Source organism: Zalophus californianus, chromosome 2 (genome assembly GCF_009762305.2).
Source record: "Zalophus californianus isolate mZalCal1 chromosome 2, mZalCal1.pri.v2, whole genome shotgun sequence".
In the NCBI taxonomy this organism is placed as follows: domain Eukaryota; kingdom Metazoa; phylum Chordata; class Mammalia; order Carnivora; family Otariidae; genus Zalophus; species Zalophus californianus.
In genome coordinates, this window is record NC_045596.1 from 107,022,455 (window position 1) to 107,042,142 (window position 19,688).

A 19,688-nucleotide genomic window follows, 5' to 3' on the forward strand; every position below is an offset into this window, starting at 1 on the left:
AATTAATCCTCAGTTGCAATTATCAGTTCGATAGAAACTTGGGTAAATATGCACTCTGTCTCCAAAATTGGATTCTCCGTATTTAAAAATGTCATTCTAATTCTCAACTCCCTAGAACTGTTACTACAAAAGAACTATTTATTTTGCCATTCAGCCTAAAAATAAAACCTTTCACCCAGATTACACACTTTAATAGTCCCATTTTTATCTAAATAATTTTAAACTAATGTGAAAGAATCCATTTCTAGGTGCAGTGAGATTAGACAAGAGTTGGAACTGGGGCAGTATGAAGAGGGTAAGCTAAAAGCCCCTCTCCCTGCTTGGAGACACCTCAAGAATTTCTAGACTCACAAGGGAAGTGAGGGAAGCGATTTTAAAAGCTGAGCAGTGCCGCTCTTTGCCAGCTCCCGCGGGCGAAGGCCCTGCCGGCTGCGGCGAGGACCACGAAGAGTTAACGAGGGACGGAGCCCCCCGCGCCGCGGACTCTCGGCGCGCTCCCTCCGCCCTCGTGTCCCCACCCTCTCGTTTTGGCAAGGGATTAAAGTGCTCCCCCCTGTGGCAGCAGTGACCCAGAAATGAGTTTGATTCACATAGCCCTTCCTCCATAACAAGCCAAACGCCCGTCCGAGAGTGCCTCCCTGCGCGAGTGCCGAGTGTGTGCGCGCCGGCGAGAGCAGGGGCCCGCCCGGCTCCCCGCCCGGCTCCCCGCCCGCCAGCCAGCCGCGGCCCGAACTCATGCAGCGCGGAGCGAGCGGCGTGGAGCCCAGCGCCTCCGCCGAACCCTTCCGCAGCAGGTACGCGCGCGGGCCGCGGGGTGCGCGCGGGGTGGGCGCGCCGCGCGTGTGTCCGCGCGTGGGTCCGTGTGCGCGTCCCGGTACCGCGGCGGCGGCGGCATTGGCGGCGGCGGCGGCTGCAGGACGAGCCGAGAGGCTCAGCCATATTTGATGGTTTTGTTGCTTTGCTCGGGAGTTCTCGGGAGTAATTTAATGCCGAAGGTCGCTGCCTAGTGGAAATAATATAGTACGTCATTAATATGGCGCCAAAAGATTGGGTTCTCGATATGTAGCGAGGAGGGAGGGCAGGCAGCCGCCGAGCGCAGCGTTACTATCCCACCAGTAACTTGGGCATTGCTGGGGCGGGGGCCAGAGGAGGAGGAGGAGATGATTTTTGGATCCTGAGAATTGATCTGTGTTGGATCAGTAAGTTTTATTATGATTCTTTTTCAATTTTGGGGGGCTGAAGACTTAGAGCTTTTTCTTATTTCGGATTTGCGAAGAACATGCGGTTTTCAGGTGAATCATCGTTTAAACGCGTTTAGGAACAGAAGCCCAGTTTAGTTGGCTTTAGTTGATACAATTTTTTAAAAAGCCAAAGCGCATTAGGCTGCCTGAAAGTGGAAAGCATAGTAGCAACTTGGTAGACAGATGGCAATGGCAGAACGCAGGTCCGCGTACATATATGAATCCAGAGCGTGTGTGACCGTGGTGGCGCGGGGACGACTATATTTGTCCAAACATAGGTGTGTGTGTCTCTCTGTGTGTAGGTCCATCTCTGTAGGGTGGCCGCAGCAGCCCTGGCTCTTGGCACCGCGTCACCACATGTCCAAAATCTTTGCATCAATTCAAGGGCAGTGAGCAGGGGTTGTAGGGACAGCTTGGCAATTAGATTCTTCCAAATTGGGTTTCCAATAATCAGACCTTTTACTTAAAGCGAGACTGTAAAGTGTAAAACCCTTCATCGGTGAAATTAGGAAGGAGTTGCATTGGTAGAGCAAAGTACCGATTAACCATGAACTTAAAACGGATTGCAAATTGCAACCTTTGGCACCATCTGCAAATTGTGGGGGTGGGGTCTCTTGGGCTTCGCTGCCTTAAATGAACGTGCAGTGTGTACCCCGGGACTGCAAGTTGCAAAGCCCTTCAGTGCACGTGTCTGGTGCCTGTGAGTGTGTGTTTGTGAGTTGGGGGCTGTTGTTTGGTAGCCAGCAGGCTTTCCGGGTTGTTGGCGCTGGCTTGCAAATGCGGGAGAGGGATGGAATGTGGAATGTTGACCAGGGAACCGAATCCTGTCGGAACGGTCCCATTTGCTGGAGAAATTCGATCCCTTCCACCTCCTTCCCGCTTCCCCCCCTCCCGCCCGCCTGCGGGCAGGAGGCGGGGCCGAGGACGCGGCTGCTGCTCAAAGTGGCGGAGCGCGGCGGCGGGAGGCAGGTGCACGGCACCCGCCAGTGGGGGTGCCTCAACTTCCGCGGGCGTTTAAATAGCAGGCTCTCTCCCCTCCCACCGGTAATAGGTGACCTGGCGGCCGAGGGCGGCGGGTGGAAGGGGACGGGGGAGACCCGGGAGCGAGCCTCCGCGGCACGTGGGCAGGTGCTGGGTGGCCCCGGGGCCAACTTTTGTAGCCCGCCTCTGGCGTTGGAGGAGAGGCGGCTCCATGTGGAAATGGGGGCGGGCGGCGGCCGAGGCGCTGCTTTCTCGGCCGCGGCCGGAGCGTCACCTAACGGTCCCAGAGGCGCTGCCGCGGGGCCCGGGATGGGGGGCTTCGGGGGCGGGGACGCCCGGCCCGCCGCGCCCGCGCCGCCGGAGCCCCGCACAAAGCCTGCGGCGCGGGGGCGTCCGCCGCGCCCCCGCCTAGGGAACGGCCCGAAGCCCGTCGCCGTCCCCGCGCCGATTCCGGCGGCGGCCGCAGGCGTTTGTTTGTTGGTTCCGCGCCGCCTTCCTCGCCGGATGGCTTCCTGTGACAGAGGTGATACACAGTTTCCAGAACTGTCTGGGGGCGGGAGCGGGAGCCGAGCCCGCTCGGGGCTGCTCGCCGTCGCCGCCGCCTCTCCCATCTCACAGCCGTTTCTCGCCGGCGCGCCCGCCCCAGCTCAAAGGTGCCGCCCGGGAGGGACTCGGGGAGGGGGACGGCGCGGCCGTTTCCAGCGGCGCAAGTGGCTTCTGGACGCGAGGGAGCGTTTGATTTGCAACTGGGGCCGTGCGGATTGGTGCAGCTGGCGGCGGCGGGGCGGGAGGAGCGGCCGCGGCGGAGTGGGGGGTGGCCACTTTCAAATGGAGAGGGCGGCGGCGGGGACGCCGCTGCGGAGGGAGCGGGGCTTGGTTGCGCCACGAGAAGGTGTCATCACTGCACCGGGGCTAATTCCGGCGGAGGTGCCGGGAGTTACTTTCCCCTCCTTCCGCGCTGTTGTTTCTGTCGCCTCGGGAAGAGGAGGAGGAGGAGACGGAGGAGAGGCAGGGGGGGAGGGAGGGAGGGGGCGGCGCCGCGCGGAGCCGCGGCCCTGCGCACACCCTGGCGGGAGGCGGGAGCCGAACGAAGCGTTCTCTGGTGCGGGGCGGTGGCCCGGCTCCCCCCCGCCCCCCCCCGCCACGGGATTTCCCCTTCTCCAGCCTTCTCCCCTACAGCCCATCCCGCACTCCTCCCTCCCACACGGGCTCCGCGACCCAGGGGCCTCCACCCCGTCTCTCGCCCCGGTTCTCCCCCACTCCAACCCCTCCCCCCAACCACTCGGCCCCGGGCTTCCCGACTCTGGGCTCCCCCTCCCGGGCGCGCGGGGGCGGCTACAGCCCCGGCGCCGGGTGAATGCAGCGAGCAAACAAAAAAGCGGGCGATTTAAACGTGCCTTCGAAACCCGTTAGGAATGCGTCGTCACCCGGAGACCGTTTAAAAGCTGCTGTGGCTGGCTTTCTAGTAACGAGGAGACGGGCACCCTACCTCGCCCCGAAGGGGGGCAAGGGTCTGTCGTCCTCCGTGTAGTCAGTCCAAGAGGGAATTTAAAATTTTCGTAGAACGATAGCTGCAGTTGAATGACACGACAGCAACATTTTTAGGGAAGTGGGAGAAAATCTGAGGTTACCATTAATAGGGAATGGTTAGGGGCTTATTTCCCAAAGGTTTTTATTAGGTGAACTATTTTTCCGTTTCAGGAAACCCACGGTGAAAGCCTTACTTTTTAGTGACTTGTAGCTCAAGGCTATTATCTTTCAAAGCTGGTGAACTAGTTCTAATAAGGTACAGGGAAGTTATTTCACTGAAAGCTGGTTTAATAGTGGTCCACCAATGGTTAGAGATTACTACAGTAAGTTGCATTTTGATCAAGTCACAGCTGATCAAGATTTAATCACTTCTAGGTAGAGAAAGGAAGAGTTCAATATAATGCTTACACAGACTTAACACTTTAGATACAGTAATTGTAGTAGAGTGGGCAACATGTTGGAGAGAGAGGATGTTTTGGGGGGGTGACAATTAGTAACAAAGATTTGCAACCCAGAATTTTATTGCTCTTTTTTTCCAAATATTTCAGTCTCGTTTAATGTCACTTTTAAGTCAGATGACTTCCTGATTGGTATTTTGCTTTTCTCCCTTAAGTTTGTGTATTTTTATATTTGTATATGAATTGGCTTTTTCGATGTCTATAACAAATAAAATTTACAGCCAAGTGTTATTTCCCCATATCTCCCTTCATTTGTATACTTAGCCAGACGTAAAGGGAGTTGCCTGATAGGCTGTAGAACTTGAACTTAATTCCATCTTAAGATCGGAGGCTGCTTTTTAGTAAGAAAAGTTGATTGGGCTGCCTCAGAAATTTTATGACAAAGCTAGGTGTATATGTTCATTTAAAAGGAAAAAAAAATCCATCTTATTAGTTCCTTCTTCGTCCGTTGCCAGGTTTTAGCCTATAATGAGCATTTAGTCTTACATTAGTTACTAAGGTTGAAAGAATAGCTGTAATGGGAAAATTGAACAATGGTAAGTGTGCTTGAGAGTGAGATGAGAGGAAAAAACTTTTAGGAGTTTAAGAAAATGTTATATTTTAAAGGGTCTGTTGCTTAGCTCAGAGGCTTGGTGGAAGGATTAGCTAAAAACTTGGAGAACTTGGAATAAAAGATCTCCACGTGAATCGTCTATACTAGGCACTTAATACATACTGATTTTTGACTTAAGGAGCCCTTAGTGACTTAAAGTATTATTACAGAGGTGGTGTTACATGTACATTGTTGGAATTCAGAAAATATGGAGAAGCAAATATAATAACACATTCCTACTATCCAGAGATCACCACTGTCACTTTATAGGTAACTGTCTATGCATATGTATATAGTTTTTAATCAAAATGAGATCATAGTATATATACAGTTCTATAAAGATTCTCCCCCCCCTCCTGTCAGCCAGCTTGTTAAGTTTTCATCTCCTCTATTACTGGGATATATTCAGATTTCCTCATTTGGCCCTAAAATATAACAGAGCAACTTTGTCTAAATTAATACTGTCCAGCTGAGGATCAATTATTGCATCTGGTTATTATTTCCCATAAGTAGATTTTAATCTGTAGTTACTTTTTGACAGAACCTCAGACATTGCGGAGTCAAGCCTTTGGAATTAATCATGACTGGATTTTTAAAAAGTTAGAAATGAAAATAGCTTTTGTTGTAATTTGGGCTTAGATTTGGAAATTATTTCCTTGAAAAATAAGGAAATTTGCCTGATGTATTTATCTTCAGGCTTGTTGGGAAAAGAATTATCAACTGTTTGTTTCAGCATTGAGGTGGTTGGAACAGCAAACATCAAAATCTCAAACTGATCATGTCCTGTATTTAGGATTTGTCAGGAGTAAATAAAAAGGCATATGAATCTCAGTTTGCTTATTTCCTGTTGGTGAAGCTCTCCCCTCTTTTAGTATTGTGGGACTCCCGTTATACCATTACAGTTAACAGTTTGTCAGAATATGCATTGTAAACCCAGTTTTCCTACAAGGTTAATAAAATAGACGTCTTGGCCAGTACCTTTTGCTTTTTATTTGGGTTGGCATCAAAAAGTTTGGCTCAGTTACTCAGTTGTACCAGTATTAAACTTCTTTCCTCCCCTCCCTGTAAGTTAAAACATTGGTATCACATTCAACAATACTTTAAAAATTTGGGTGGTTTTGCTTGGAGTTGTTAGTTTCTTAGTATCAGAAGCCTGGTAGGAACCTTAATTGGCAAAGTGTTTTAATTCCTGAGACAAGTTTTTTCCTTGAAAGTTTTACTGTTCAGTCTGTTTTCTCCATTTTCAAGATCTTGCAGCAGCTTATGTGATTCATTTTTTAAAGTTTGGACAACATGTTACTTGTATATGATATTTCAGAAAGTTTGAGACTTACTTGAGAGTTTTGTCATTTGCCTGGCGTACCTATATAAAAGTATTTGTCTGTGATCGTGAGGGGTGTATGTTCTGATGTTTTTGCTGTTTGTGGACTCTGATGGAATACGTTACCCTGCATTCCTAAAATATGCCAGGGTGGCCTCAGTGGGCCTTTTTAACCTTTGAGTGGAAGTGGTATCTTGTCTGCAAGTTTAGTTTAGGGTCAAGTGTCCTGAGTCCAGACAAAATCTAGTCTAGGAGGATATTGCTCCTGACTCTGGCCATGTTTATTGTGGCCTTATCGGGCCTAGGCCTTGAATGATTACTAAGGTTGTCTTTCCTCACCTGAAAGCAACAAAAATATTGCCAGAGGTGGAATGGAAAGCTTACTTGTTGGGGAATTTCCATTTGTATTAACTCTAGACCAGTGGTATATAATGTGCACTTAACAAATGTTCACGATCAAACTTTTGATACTCTAAAACCAGTCCAGTATTTACTTTTTGCTTTTGGTTCTCCAGGTAGAGTCAAAACATAATTAGGTGACTGAGGACAGTTTAAGTAAGTTCATTTTAAAAACCTTGGGTTCTTTTGGGCTTGTTTGTTGAAGGAATTAAACCACAAATTCTCTTTTTTTAAAAGCACTCACAATTGGCAGTGGTATATATATGTATATATAGTATTGATTAATGTTTGCACAGGAGGTTTTATTAATCTCCTGACAGTTTCTAAGACTGTTTCTTAGCACTGATTTTAAGTGATGATTTCAGTGGTGAGAGTCCAAACTGAAGAATAAAATGAGTTTTTTTTTTCTTTACTCCTTACTCCAGAGTAAGGTGCAAGAATTGGCAAGGGTAACGAGTTGTTGGAGTTGGAGCCAAGCTGCATGGTTTGCTTTTGTTTAACACAAGGTATACTAAACATGATTTAAGATTTTTTTTTTGATTACTGATGGTCATCTTTACAGGCATCAGTTATTTCAGTGTTGAAATGTAATGATGCATTTAAGATGTGGAGACTGAGTACTGGTGGCTTGTAACTTTTTTAAAGTCAAGAACACTTGAGATCTGAGACCTGTGGAACCTCTCCCCAGCAAAATCGAGTTGCACTGAAATTTGTGTGTCATTTTAGGGATTTGGGGGATACTTTTAAATGTATTGTTGGATTCCAGGTTAGTGTTTAAATTCTGGTGATTTCTTTTTATGATTTCTCTTTGATACTTTCACATCACTGTTAACCATGTGTGGTTAAATGCCTGTCTAGAACAGTCTTTTTTTTTTTTTTTTTTTTTTTTGCTTATTGGTTATTGGCTTAAAAGTTTTTAAAATTCAGTGTACACTGGCTCCAAGTAGGAGTCTTCAGGGGTTTGAGAAAAATTCACAGGTTTCTAGATACAGCCTTTAATTTGCGTAGAGCATCCCCGTCCCCCTTCCCCCCTTTTGAGTCTTAACCCATTCTAGTTAAAAACTTCTTAAGGAATGAATGTATCTGATCCTTAACTTTGTAAGCTTTAAGGTACTTGTTTGCCCAGGACTGGGTCATTGATTCACATTTCACTAAACATACATAATGTTGGTTTATAAACATACTACCAGTATGTTGATTTGTAGCAGAAATCAGTACGCTCTTTGCTAGAGGACCAGATAGTACATATTTTAGGCTTTGTGGGCCTGATGGTCTCATAAAACTGTTTAACTCTGCTTTTTAAGCGTGAAAGCAGTCAATGGACAAAAGGTAAATGAATGAACATGGCTGTGTTCCAATACAGCTTTATTTATGGATAGTGAAATTTTGTATCATGAGATGTTCTTTTGATACCCCCACTTAAATATGTAAAAGCCATTTTTAGTTCTGGGGCTGGACAAAAATAAGCTGTGAAACTTTGATTTATAGTGAAACTCACCATTACCTGGTGACCAGATTATTCCTTTTGGGGCCAAGTTACCTTTCTGGTAGGAATCTGAAATAAGCTGAAATCAGAAGTTGCTTTGACAAATACGGAGGGAGTTTGCTAGTCTGAGGGCTGTGGTTCTTAACTCTGGTTCTTAGATCCCCTTTGAGGATAGAATTTATACCATGGGCCCTTGTGTACCTGGGAAAGCACACTTAGGTAGTCACACCCTCCAAGGGGGCCAGACCAAGAAGCCCCAGGTAAGGGAATGTGCATTCTAGACTGGAGTTCCCTACAGAGGGAGATGAACTCTCTGCAAGGAGGATGCGTGTGTCCTACCAATCAGACGCTAATGCCTGCTGCTTAGAGGACTCCTACCCCCTGTGATTAGTGTTCACCAAACTACCAGCACACTCTTCTCCCAGCTCTACCTTTTGTACTCCACCAGGCAGAATGGCATTTACAACGGTCTTCATACCAGCTTGCCAGGAATCCGTGTTTTGGTTTCTAGGTTAACGGACTGTTTTTCATTGATTATATTTTAGTTGTCTACTCCCTGATAATATATAGTACGTGCCTTTAATCTTCTAGATGGCATCTTCCTAATCACAGTAGGTGTCCAGGAGGGGAGAAGCCCGTGGTCTAGGCCCCTGGGAGGAGGTGGCTGGCACTAGAATGCCCACTCACATTGGGAACTGATCTTTTGTTTCGAGACTGGCTTTGTTCTGGATCTGTGTGTCTTTGCTTATGCTGCTTAACTTCTCCAGAATTCAATGTGTTCATCTTTAAAATTAGGAAAAGTGGATTAAATTATCTCTGAAATGTTCTCTAGCGCTTCAGCCATTATTTTCTGGGCTGCTTTTGGGAAGATTTCCTGTAGACCCTGTCCATGGGGTGAGACTCTTTTCAGCCTTAAACTGAGAATACTTTTCCACACCTTGTTGCTGGGTTTTGAGACCATCTTTATGTGTCAGTGACCCTAATAACAAGACTTGTGCAATTGTGATAATGTCTGTTTTCATACGGAACTCAGATCACGTGTAAATGTGGTTTTTGTTAAGTGCTATCTAGGTCTTCAAATATACAACATTGGGAGTCTTTTTTTTTTTTAACAGTACTTTAAAAATTTTTGGTGACTTAACATTGTTAGTGGTAACTGATAGTTTCTGACAACCGGCTATAATCAAGGAACAAAGTTCCTCAAAACAGCTGCCTTTCAATCTGTGCACAGTGTCATTGTCATTAGCTGGTTGAGTCTGGTTTCTGCAGAAGCTGCTTTGTGTATCCGGTGTAAGAACATCTGGTTTAAGCATTTAAAAATCTTTTTAAAATTACCCTGTAGACACTTTGCATTTATTGACTTATTCTTCCATGGGCAGAATAAAGGTTTGTAGCCTCCTTTCCATCCTTACCCTTACCTTGGTTCATGCGAAATATCTCCTGTTGACATTTGGTTTTTCTAAAGTGTTACCCTTCAGTGGACTTTGAGACTTTGACCCGGGTTGTGTGTGTGTGTGGGGGGGTTATGTATGTTATATAAATTAGAATTTGGTTCAGAGACCCCAGGGCAGACTGGAAACAACTCCTGATTTCAGTAAATATTTTAGAAAAAAAATTTTTAATTTTCCCTGGTAAATTGTCAAAAAAAAGTGTGTAAACAGGGTTAGGGCATATGTGGTGGATACGCTTTATCTCCTGAATTCTGACTGAGTGGTAGCACTGTGTTAAGAAGGATTCTGAAGTCATGTTTGGGCTTGTGGAAAAGGATGACCTAATTGATTAACCATGCCTGCCGTGGGTGGGGGAAATGGCTTATTTGGTAGCCATCTCTGGAATGTAGCTTTTTTTTATTTTTATTTTTTTCTAAAATAGTAGTACTCTTCCAATGGCTAGGAAGTGGAAGGTTTATTCTTTAAAGGTAGTTTAAACCCTAGTTTTCCTGTCTAGGTTAGTTTTTTCTATTCTTATTGCATATATTTTTAGTGACCTGCTATTGGTAATGGCTGTTCTTAGGTGTTTTTGAAAACTTTCACTTTTAAGTAAATAATGAGTGGGTGATAATAGCATTTTATGGTATTATCCTATTACCTTTTCCACCTTTTTCCTTCTGTACTATTCCATCAAACATTCTTTAGGAGGCAGACATAAGCCTTTGGTACCTCATTTTAGGAAGGGGGTGGGGTATACATAGTTTATTGATGGCTGCTTATTTTAGACTGATGCTTCACATGGGACTCAGAAATTGTGCTCCCAGGGTCTTGTATATATGGTGAGGAGCAGGGAAGAAAGGTGTTGGATTATAAATCTTTACTATTATAAATATAGGACAGTATGTATCATGGTTAAGCAATTGAAGTCATACAGAAGGTCAGAAAGAGAAGTAAAAGTTTTCATCCCGTTCCATCTGAACACTTTGGTCACATTTCTCAGAAATAAGCAGCATTATTAATATCCTTTATATTCTTCCAGAAATTTTCCATGAATATGCAAGCAATTGGTGTGTGTATATATTCTCTTCCTTTGTCCTTTTTATATGTAAATGGACCTATATTTCAGGGTTTTTTTTTTTTCTCCCTTGCAGTTTGCTTTTGTTTCTTTTTCTTTTCTTTTTTTTTAAGATTTTATTTATTTATTTGACAGAGAGAGACAGCGAGAGAGGGAACACAAGCAGGGGGAGTGGGAGAGGGAGAAGCAGGCTTCCCGCGGAGCAGGGAGCCTGATGCGGGGCTCGATCCCAGGACCCTGGGATCATGACCTGAGCCGAAGGCAGACGCTTAAGACTGAGCAGCCCAGGCTCCCCTTGCTTTTGTTTCTTAATATGTCTTTGGCACTTTCCATATCTGAGCATATAGATTTTTTTGAAATATTTATTTGTGACAGAGAGAAAGAGTGACAGAGAGCATGAGTGGGGAGGAGAGGGAGAAGCAGGCTCCCCAGTGATCGGGGAACCCAACATGCGGCTCAATCCTGGGACCCTGGGATCATGACCTGAGCTGAAGGCAGACAGTTAACCCACTGAGCCACCCAGGCGCCCCCTGAGCGTATAGATCTAACAGAAGAGACATCTGAGTAGATGGAAGTAGGGATAGAAACTCAAGATTAGAGGCCATGGTGACTGCCTTATTGTTTGGGTGTGAATTCCTTTATTCCCACGTCAAGGGAAGTTAAAACAAATAAATTCTAAATACAAATGATTGGAATGTTTTGTCATAGCTGCTCTTCAGTTGCTAACTCTAATTGAGTCAGTGATTGCAGAGACCTGTGAAGGGTTTGATTGTTTTTAGAGCTCATAAGCAGGGATTGGATTATTTATAAATTGGCAAATGGGAGCTGCTTGTGATTCATTTAGAACCACTCAAATTTGTAAATTCTTTAAAATCTTGAAAAATGTTTTTATTGACTTTTAAAGGCTGAGTTAGAAATAATTCATGAAGAATTTACAGTGAACTAATGTGTTATAGCACTCAGGCTTTATTAGTAATGTTCATACGAGTAAATACTATAGTCCTGATTATCTGGTCAGTTATAATCTGTTTTGGGAGAGGTGGTTATTTATTGCTAATATAAACTCTTTTCCACTGAATATTTTCAAGTGTGGCATTTTTGCAAAGGCTCTATAATAGTTTGGGCAGCATTTTTAAACAGATTTTGATGTATGACATAAAGGACATTTTTAAAAGTTCCCATTTTGCAGGGTCTGAAGTATTTGGACAAGGTTAAAACTTTAACACTTAAGATCTAAGCAGTTTGACAGTTATATCAAATATATGACTTTTTTTTTTTTTTACCAGATAGAACCCTTTGCTTAAAGTGAGGAATTGAGTTATAGTCACACTAGTATTTTTTGACTCTCAGCATATGAATTAGATAATGTTGCCAATTTGAAAACTTCTGAGCAATTAATGTTGTCTTTAAAAACAGGTAAGAAACCAGCTGGATTTTCACATTCATTTGGGGAATAGAAAATTACTATGAAGTATAGATCATTATTATATTTGGATACTTTGTTACATTGGGTATTGTGTATGCCACAGAAGATAAGAAGGAACTTATTAAGAAAATGTAAGTTTTTTTATGGGGGTATTTAATAACTTAGGAATCAAAGTATCTGTTACATAATGTTTAAAAATAATATCCAAATTGTATGAACTTATCAAACAGAAAGGAAGTTGCTCATTATAAAATATTTTTTATGTAAAGATGAGTTGGTGTCTGAAAATATTCTCCTTTATATACATTTTTATGTTACACATTTTTTAAATACATTTTTAAATATAGTACATTTAGGTATTAACTTTGACAGAAAATGGACACCAGTAAATTTAAAGATAATATGACAGGGAGTTCCTGGGTGGTGTAGTTGGCTGAAAGTCTGACTCTTGGTTTCAGCTCAGGTTGTGATCTGGTCTTGAGATCAAGCCCCACAGCGGGCTCTGTGCTCAGTGGCAAGCCTGCTTGAGATTCTCTTTCCCTCTCCCTCTGCTTCTCCTGCTTGTGCTTTTTCTCTCTCTGAAATAAGTAAATAAATCTTTAAAAATAATATAACAGAAGTAACTCCAGTTAAAGGTCAGTTAGATATTAAAGTGAAAGCATCTTAAATTCTATAAAGCCCAGTGAGCATAAGATACACTTTGTGTGGGGCACCTGGGTGGCTCAGTCGTTAAGCATCTGCCTTGGGCTCAGGTCATAATCCCAGGGTCCTGGGATCTAGCCCCGCATCGGACTCCCTGCTCAGCGGGAAGCCTGCTTCTCCCTCTCCCACTCCCCCTGCTTGTGTTCCTGTTCTTGCTCTCTCTCTCTCTCTCTGTCAAATAAAATCTTTAAAAAAAAAGATACACTGTGTATGAGAACTCATTCATCCAATAGTTTAATACATAGCATTGCATTAGGTGATAACAGAGAAGTAGTTAGAGGTGTTTAAGTACCTTCTAGAACTTCTTTAGAGTGAAATAAGAATGAAACATAATGGATAAAATAGATACTTTGAGGAAGAAACCTGACTTTCTACATATGAACCATAAGATAATTGAAATCACTAGGGTGTAATCCTTATAACTGTAGAGTTTATGGCCTGATAAATGGTCTTGTTATGCCACAGAGAGTGATTCTAGTAACTGGACAGTTTGTTTTCCTCAAATCGGTCCCTCTTTCCCAGGAATAGCGTTAAATAAACATTCTCAAATTCTTAATCATCTTACTCTTTTGTAAAACCCCTTCACTCCTTATCCCGGAGGTCATTTCTCATTCTTTCTTTCTCAGAATCACATACCAGTCGTGCCTCCCTGGGACCACACCCAGGCCACTGAACTACACAGTTCACTCTTTGGTAAATTCCTGAGCCACCTTGGGGATGGATTCCTTCAGCTAATGGCTGCTCTTAACTTTGGCATGCTGATGTTTTTTTCCCCCAATTTCAGTCTGAGGAGAGTTACATTCCAAGGTGTGGAGGTACCTTGCTATCTCCTTTATGTATCCCATGTCCCACTGGAATCCGTGAATGGCAATCCCGTAACTTTTATAGCAGTTACCACCGTGAAGCTACCTGTCTAGTTATTTGCTTACTGTATCTTCCTTGGGCCATTCCGTATCTTATTCACCATGTCTCGGGTATCCAACTCAATAAAAATTAAATCAATTAATATACTAGTTAATCCACTAGTTTTAACCTGTGCAAAGAGAAGATTGAAGGAAAGTGAGTTGCATGTAATGTCCACAAGGATGGTCATATAAATAGTGCCTGTGCTTCCTGAGGAGGTGGTGCCCTGAGCAGCCACCACATGGGCCTGCTCGCCTTGGCACATCCCTCCGTGCAGCAGAGGTGCCTGAGGATTGGCACCTGACGCATCCAGCTAGAGTCTTTGGCCAAGGACCTCCTCTTAACTTGGCCTTTCCAGGCAGTGTTCTTACTATAATCAGGCTTCCTAGGTAGTCTTCCTCTCTTTGGACATAGTCCCAAATGCCTAATAATTGGTATTTTTATCTGCCTAGCTGTTCTGCTTCTCATAGCAAATGGACACTCCAGGCTCCTGTAAATCGCATCACTTTGAGTCACTTTTGATGAAACCAGGCAGAATGGGTGAGGACTGAACCCAGAGTTGTGGGTGTGTCTTATTGTAGCTATCCTATGAGGTTATTTTCCTCAGGATCCTCTCCATGATGTCTTATTTTCGTATTAAAGAGAATCTCTGTTCTGAAGAACTCTATAAATTTCTAGAGACACACATACATGGAACATTTATGTGATGATACAAAGCAAGAATTGATTAAAGAAAATAACACGTTAGAAAGCAGGGTGAAAAAGTTCTAAAAGAAGAAAGATGGAATGAGTGGTACAGAATGTAAGTGCTTTTAATTGGAACGGTAGACCGTGCTTAGTGGCTTTGTGCCGAGGTCCCAAGAAGAGGTGGGGCTGAGGGGTAGGGAGAAAAGGGCAAAGAAGCCACGTTAGCAGAGGCTGAGAACAGAAAGAGACCTGGCGCAGCAGAGGCAAGCCTAGCCGAGGGGGAGAGGTTAGGAGAGCGCTTGGGTAGAGTTGCGAGGGGCCAGGTGGCAGAAAACATCTGAGTTTCTGGCTGGACCCATTTGTAAGTGTGCAACAGAGGGAGAGATTTGTATAGGGAATGACTTGATGTGGTCCCTATTAGAAAGGATTAATTTATTGTAATAATTAGAAGGGGTAAGAGATTGTAGGCATGGAGAATGGAAGGGAGGTGCTTAAAGCTATCCAGATCTAGGTGTTCGAAGACAAATCTGTGAGACAAAGGGGAACTTGAAAGAGTCCTACATTTTGAATCAGTAAGGCTTGGCAATTGGATAAAAAGTAAAAAGGGATATATATATATATATATATATATATATATATATGTAAAAAATTGAGCAAATAGTAAGATTCTGGATGTGAAGATGCTGTGCAAAGTACTATGGTAGGTCACGTGTATGTTGTCAGATATTACAATGCTTTGCCCGAAATGTTGTGCTTCCACTTCTGGCTACCTCCCCTTATTCTTTAGGATTCTGCTCAGGGAATTTTTCCCTGACTCCATCAACCTCTGTTCCTACAGAGCCTTGTGTCTACCGCTGTCAAGCACTAACCATTACTGAATTTCTTTCTTTCTTTTTTTTTTTTAAAGATTATTTATTTATTTGAAAGAGAATGAGAGAGAGAGAGCACATGAGAGGGGGGAGGGTCAGAGGGAGAAGCAGACTCCCTGCCCAGCAGGGAGCCTGATGCGGGCGGGGCTCAATCCTGGGACTCCAGGATCATGACCTGAGCCGAAGGCAGTCGCTTAACCAACTGAGCCACCCAGGTGCCCCACCATTACTGAATTTCTGTTGACTTGTCTATCTTCTCAACCAGACCAGGAGTTCCATGAGGTCAGGAGCAAGTTCTTTTTCTCCAGCGCCTCCTAGTTTTTTTTTTTACTAATAGTTTACTAATAGGTTTTCACATGTCTGTGGGATGCATTATATGCTATTGTATCTTCTTGTGCTTTCTCTGGAGGGTTGTGAGTTTTAATTATTACTTATTCTACTTTCGTCTAGATAATAGTCAGCCATGCCCTAAAAGAGTCAGCAAAGGTAATGATGAGGAGGGCCCTCTGTTTTCTCACACTGGATTTTATTGGACAGATGTTTGAAGCGTACAACCACTGTATTGTGCATCTTAAAGATACTAAAATGTACTTTGATTTTTTGATACAGCATGTAACCCCAGGTGAGATAAATCAGCCTGATGTCAAGTTTAAGTACATTAGAGCAACAGAGGAGGAAATTCTGCGGTGCACTAACCCCCATTATTGAGCCAGGTTCCCTGAAGAAGTGCAATACAGCATTCTCAACCTTCATTTCTCAACATCTTTCAGGGTGGGTGAAAATGGGATTCGTTGGGAGGATATGCTATTTTTATTCTTCTTTTACTTGCATAATTTTGCTTGAGAGAGTGTTTATGTGTGTTTAGGAGCATCATTCTATTTTGGCCAATGCTTGCATTTTTCATTTAGTGACTGTTGAATTGGGTGTTTTCTCTGGGAGTTGTGTTTGAAGGCTAGGAGGAAGACTTTTTGATTGAAAAAGATGTGAAGTTCTTCAAGCTCTTTATTTAGATAAATTTAAGTTGTCTGAATCAATGGAGATGTGATCAGCACTGGTTTTCTTGTTTCTAGCTTGGGGAGTGTTTCCTGGGCTTTCTCAGCCTCTTTCTCCCCCTCAGTTCTCACACCCATTCCTGAGATGGGAGCTGCATCCCTCTTTTGTCACATCACACCCTTACTTTTAAGGAATTCCTCTTTAGGTAGTTTGCCCTTCCTTCCTTCCTTCCTTCCTTCCTTCCTTCCTTCCTTCCTTCCTTCCTTCCTTCCTCCCTCCCTCCCTCCCTCCCTCCCTCCCTCCCTCCCTCCCTTCCTTCCAGCTGTTTGGTGTAAGGAGGCTTTGGGGAGCTGAAGCTGTTAGGAACGAGTGATCTTTTGCTTTTCCCTCTTCTCCTTGAGCCTCCTGTTGGAAGGGAAACGGGACTGCCCTCCCTGGGGGGTTGGAGGAGTGTTTAGCTGTCAGTAGTTGGTGTTTTGGGCATGTGGTGACGGGGCAGGGAAGACAGTCCTTCCAAGTGGGGAGTTGGCCACAGGTGTGGGTGTGGAAGCTTCTGACTGGAATGGGTCTGTCCCAGGCCAAGTTATAGATTGCTGGGTGTTAGTTAGTTATGGGTGAATGGGGCTCTGCAGAAAAGGGGTGGGTGGGTTCTAGGACTGACCCTGCCCCACAGTATGAAACAGCACACAAGATAGCCCATGACCCATCTGGGCTGCCACTTGCTAAATTCTTTCATTAATGGTTTTTGAAGAATCAGTTGGTGAACAGAAACCCACAAATCTTAACTGGTGTCTCAGGAAGAAAATATAAAGTGTTGTAATTGTAGATTAGGGGCCTGAACATTAGAGTCAATCATATAGGTCTCTTTTGTAGTTGGAAACAGACTGCACTTTATGATGGGTTTTCTGCTTTTTTTGGTCTGCTCTTTAATAGGTCCATTTAGAGTGGAGCTTGGGTTTCTAGTTTCTATCTTGTTCTAACACAGTGGTTCTCCACATTTTGATCCACACCATTCCTGTGCTCCAGGCTGTGAGAAACACACCACATTCTAGTGCTCTGATTCCCAATGAGGAGGAGCTTGGGATGTACTTTTCTTGAGGGGCTGGGTGGGTATTTCTGACTTGAAAAGCCCTCCTCTCTCATCAGGAATCGTAAGATCAGTAAGATCAAGTTCCTAAAAATGGCAAGGGAATCAGTAATTTCAGTTTGGAAAAGCTTTTTGGATTTCTTTAGAGAGCTCCCTATGTGAATATGACCAGGGAATCCATCTTTATAAGTTAGTTCATTGACTGGCTTTTAATCCCTGTCCACTGTCCTCCTTCCTAAGTAGAGTCTTTCTCTTACCTGGTGATGCTGGAGGCCTGTTGTCACCTGGAAGGAGTCAGCAAGGTGGGCCAGGTGTCTGGCTAGGGTCGGTTGGACCAGGCTGTAAGGCATTGGGTGAGGTTCAGTGAAATTGGATTTGGAATTTGAAGGGCCCCCCCCCCCCCCCCACAGGGTGACCTTGGGCAAGGTGCTGCTTAAACTTTTTTTGGCTTCAGTTTCCTCAGGAGTAAAGGGGAGGGGGCTGGATCAGATACTATGTCTGGTCCCTTCCTGTTGGAGCTGTGAATGCTGAGGGGTTGGAGATGGCTGGAGGAGATATTTGCTTTCCTAATACCCCATTTATTTTGTTCCTAGAACTCCATCCAGGTTATTTGGCTTTTAGGATTATTTTAGCGAAATTTGCCTGAGAAGCATAATCATGCCCAGTGCAGTGTAAATATTCACACATTCAGGCACAGCCTCATCCCCATCCCCCATATACATGCGTAAAATATGAATCTGTCTGTAGTGAGAGGCACTGTGCTCACTGCCGCCGGTTTTTCCTGCAATGCTTGTCGCCAGTCAGCTAAAAAGACTCCTGGAGTAGTTGTAGTGATAATGTCCTTGGAACTAGAGAGAAACCTGGCACCTTTGGGAGACCTACTGATACGCGACTTCTCCACTTCCCCTCCCCTTTTTGGACCTGTTCTGTTAATGATTGCTCCTAATTATGTATCTTTGGTCTTTTTACTGTTTACAGTTCAAATGCTACTTAAAGCCGATTGTTTGCTTTTGTGTGCTGTAAATCCTGGGCTGCCATCTGAAGCACAACTTGATGATTGTGTATTATCATCTTGGGTTAAGTGCTGTCTCACTGCTTTGCAGGCTGCCTGCTGTTTCCCCGGGAGATCATGAAACGAGGTCGCCTTCCCAGCAGCAGTGAGGATTCTGACGACAATGGCAGTAAGTCCTGCTTTGTTGTTCTTGGAGCCTGCCCGGGTTTGGGTCAGTGTAAAAACACGTTTTTTTTTAATGTAATGCTTTAAATAGCTGAGGCCCTTGGCATATCAGGCAGGTCAGAGAAAGCCAAGGCCCGGAGAATCACATCTGAGTGTGATACTGCAGGTCTGTGTAACCAAGTCTTTCTGGAAAGGTTGACTGCAGGCGGGCATTCCTCAGGCTTCCTGTTTGTTATCCAGGGATGAATAATCCAGTTCCAAGAGTTACTGGTGTGTCTGTTTTTTCTAAACATCATTTATGGCACTTAGAGTTGCTATTTATGAAGAGGGAACTTAATTGAAGCCAGTTAATTATCAACTAGTCCAACCTGATACAGGGGGGATTGAAAACTGCCTAGTATGATGTGAGAATATTAAGTATAGGTTTTTAGTGAGTCGAGAGTCCGTGCTCTTCACTTGATTTTTAATGTGACTGTATTTAATACTACTACTGTCTGCATCTCTGCTCTCTGGCATCCTCGTATTTTCACAGTGCAGCTGAGAACTAGAAGTTAGTTGGCTTCCAGGCAGTCAAAATAAATGTCATACAGCTTCTGTGTATTGAGAAGCTAACATACTACTTGAAGAGCTCCTCTCAGATAACAAGGAAATTTTGTACCTAGCGCACATAGTGCCTGAGCTCCGGCCTGTTAGCTTATGTTTTAGGTTACAGATTAAACTTGGGAAACCTGCTTGCTCTGCTGCACGATGGGAAAGGTATTAGGCCTCCTTTCAAGGAACTCTGTCTTAGACATATGTAAAATCCAGCTCTGACAGAAAGTCAGTAGGGGAGTAATAGAGATGTCTTTTTGATGCCTGGTGGAGATGCATATATGTAGGCACAAATTCAGAGGACAGGAGGGCCAGGGAAACACAGGATTGACATTTGGGCTGGTCCTGAAGGGTGAAATAGTTTTTAGGCAAACAGGATTGTTTTCAGTTTTCTGGTCTTGAAGCCGTCAGCATACTAAAAGCTGTAAATTAGACCCAAGGCTTTGCTGCTAAAGGTGGGCCACACTGACAGCCATGAGAAGCCTAGGGGGAGGGACCCTGAGAAGCAGAAGAACTCAAACATGGCATTCTGTAGGGGAGCTTTGGGGACAGGTGTGGGGCAGTGGGATGTAGATTTGGTGGCTCTAGGAGGGGTGTTGGGTGTTTGGGGTACATGTGATGGTAAGCTGTGACAAGATCGCTAAGGATCAGTCTTGAGCTAAGGGCTTGGGGCTTTGGGGGCAGACAGTGGGACCTGCTATGTTTGGCACAGGGCAAGAGTTAACTGGGTGAGGGAAGGA

The 19,688-nt window shown here is 44.3% G+C and overlaps 1 protein-coding gene across 18 annotated transcripts in view; it reads left to right on the plus strand.

The window, feature by feature from the left end:
- Positions 1 to 596: 596 nt before the first annotated feature.
- The window catches only part of JADE1 (jade family PHD finger 1), a 59,342-nt gene continuing 40,250 nt past the window's right edge, over positions 597 to 19,688 (plus strand). For 2 of the 18 annotated variants that reach the window (XM_027597963.1, XM_027597948.1), the window contains exons 1-2: positions 4,729 to 4,746; positions 18,284 to 18,361. In XM_027597963.1, coding sequence (XP_027453764.1) covers positions 18,356 to 18,361 — 6 coding nt within the window. In that variant the 5' untranslated portion in view covers positions 4,729 to 4,746; positions 18,284 to 18,355. Of the gene's footprint in view, positions 795 to 940; positions 1,200 to 2,190; positions 2,293 to 2,634; positions 2,746 to 2,833; positions 2,876 to 4,728; positions 4,747 to 15,698; positions 15,872 to 18,283; positions 18,362 to 19,688 lie in introns of those variants that run through there. The other 16 variants (XM_027597966.1, XM_027597955.1, XM_027597954.1 and 13 more) reach the window with 16 other exon arrangements.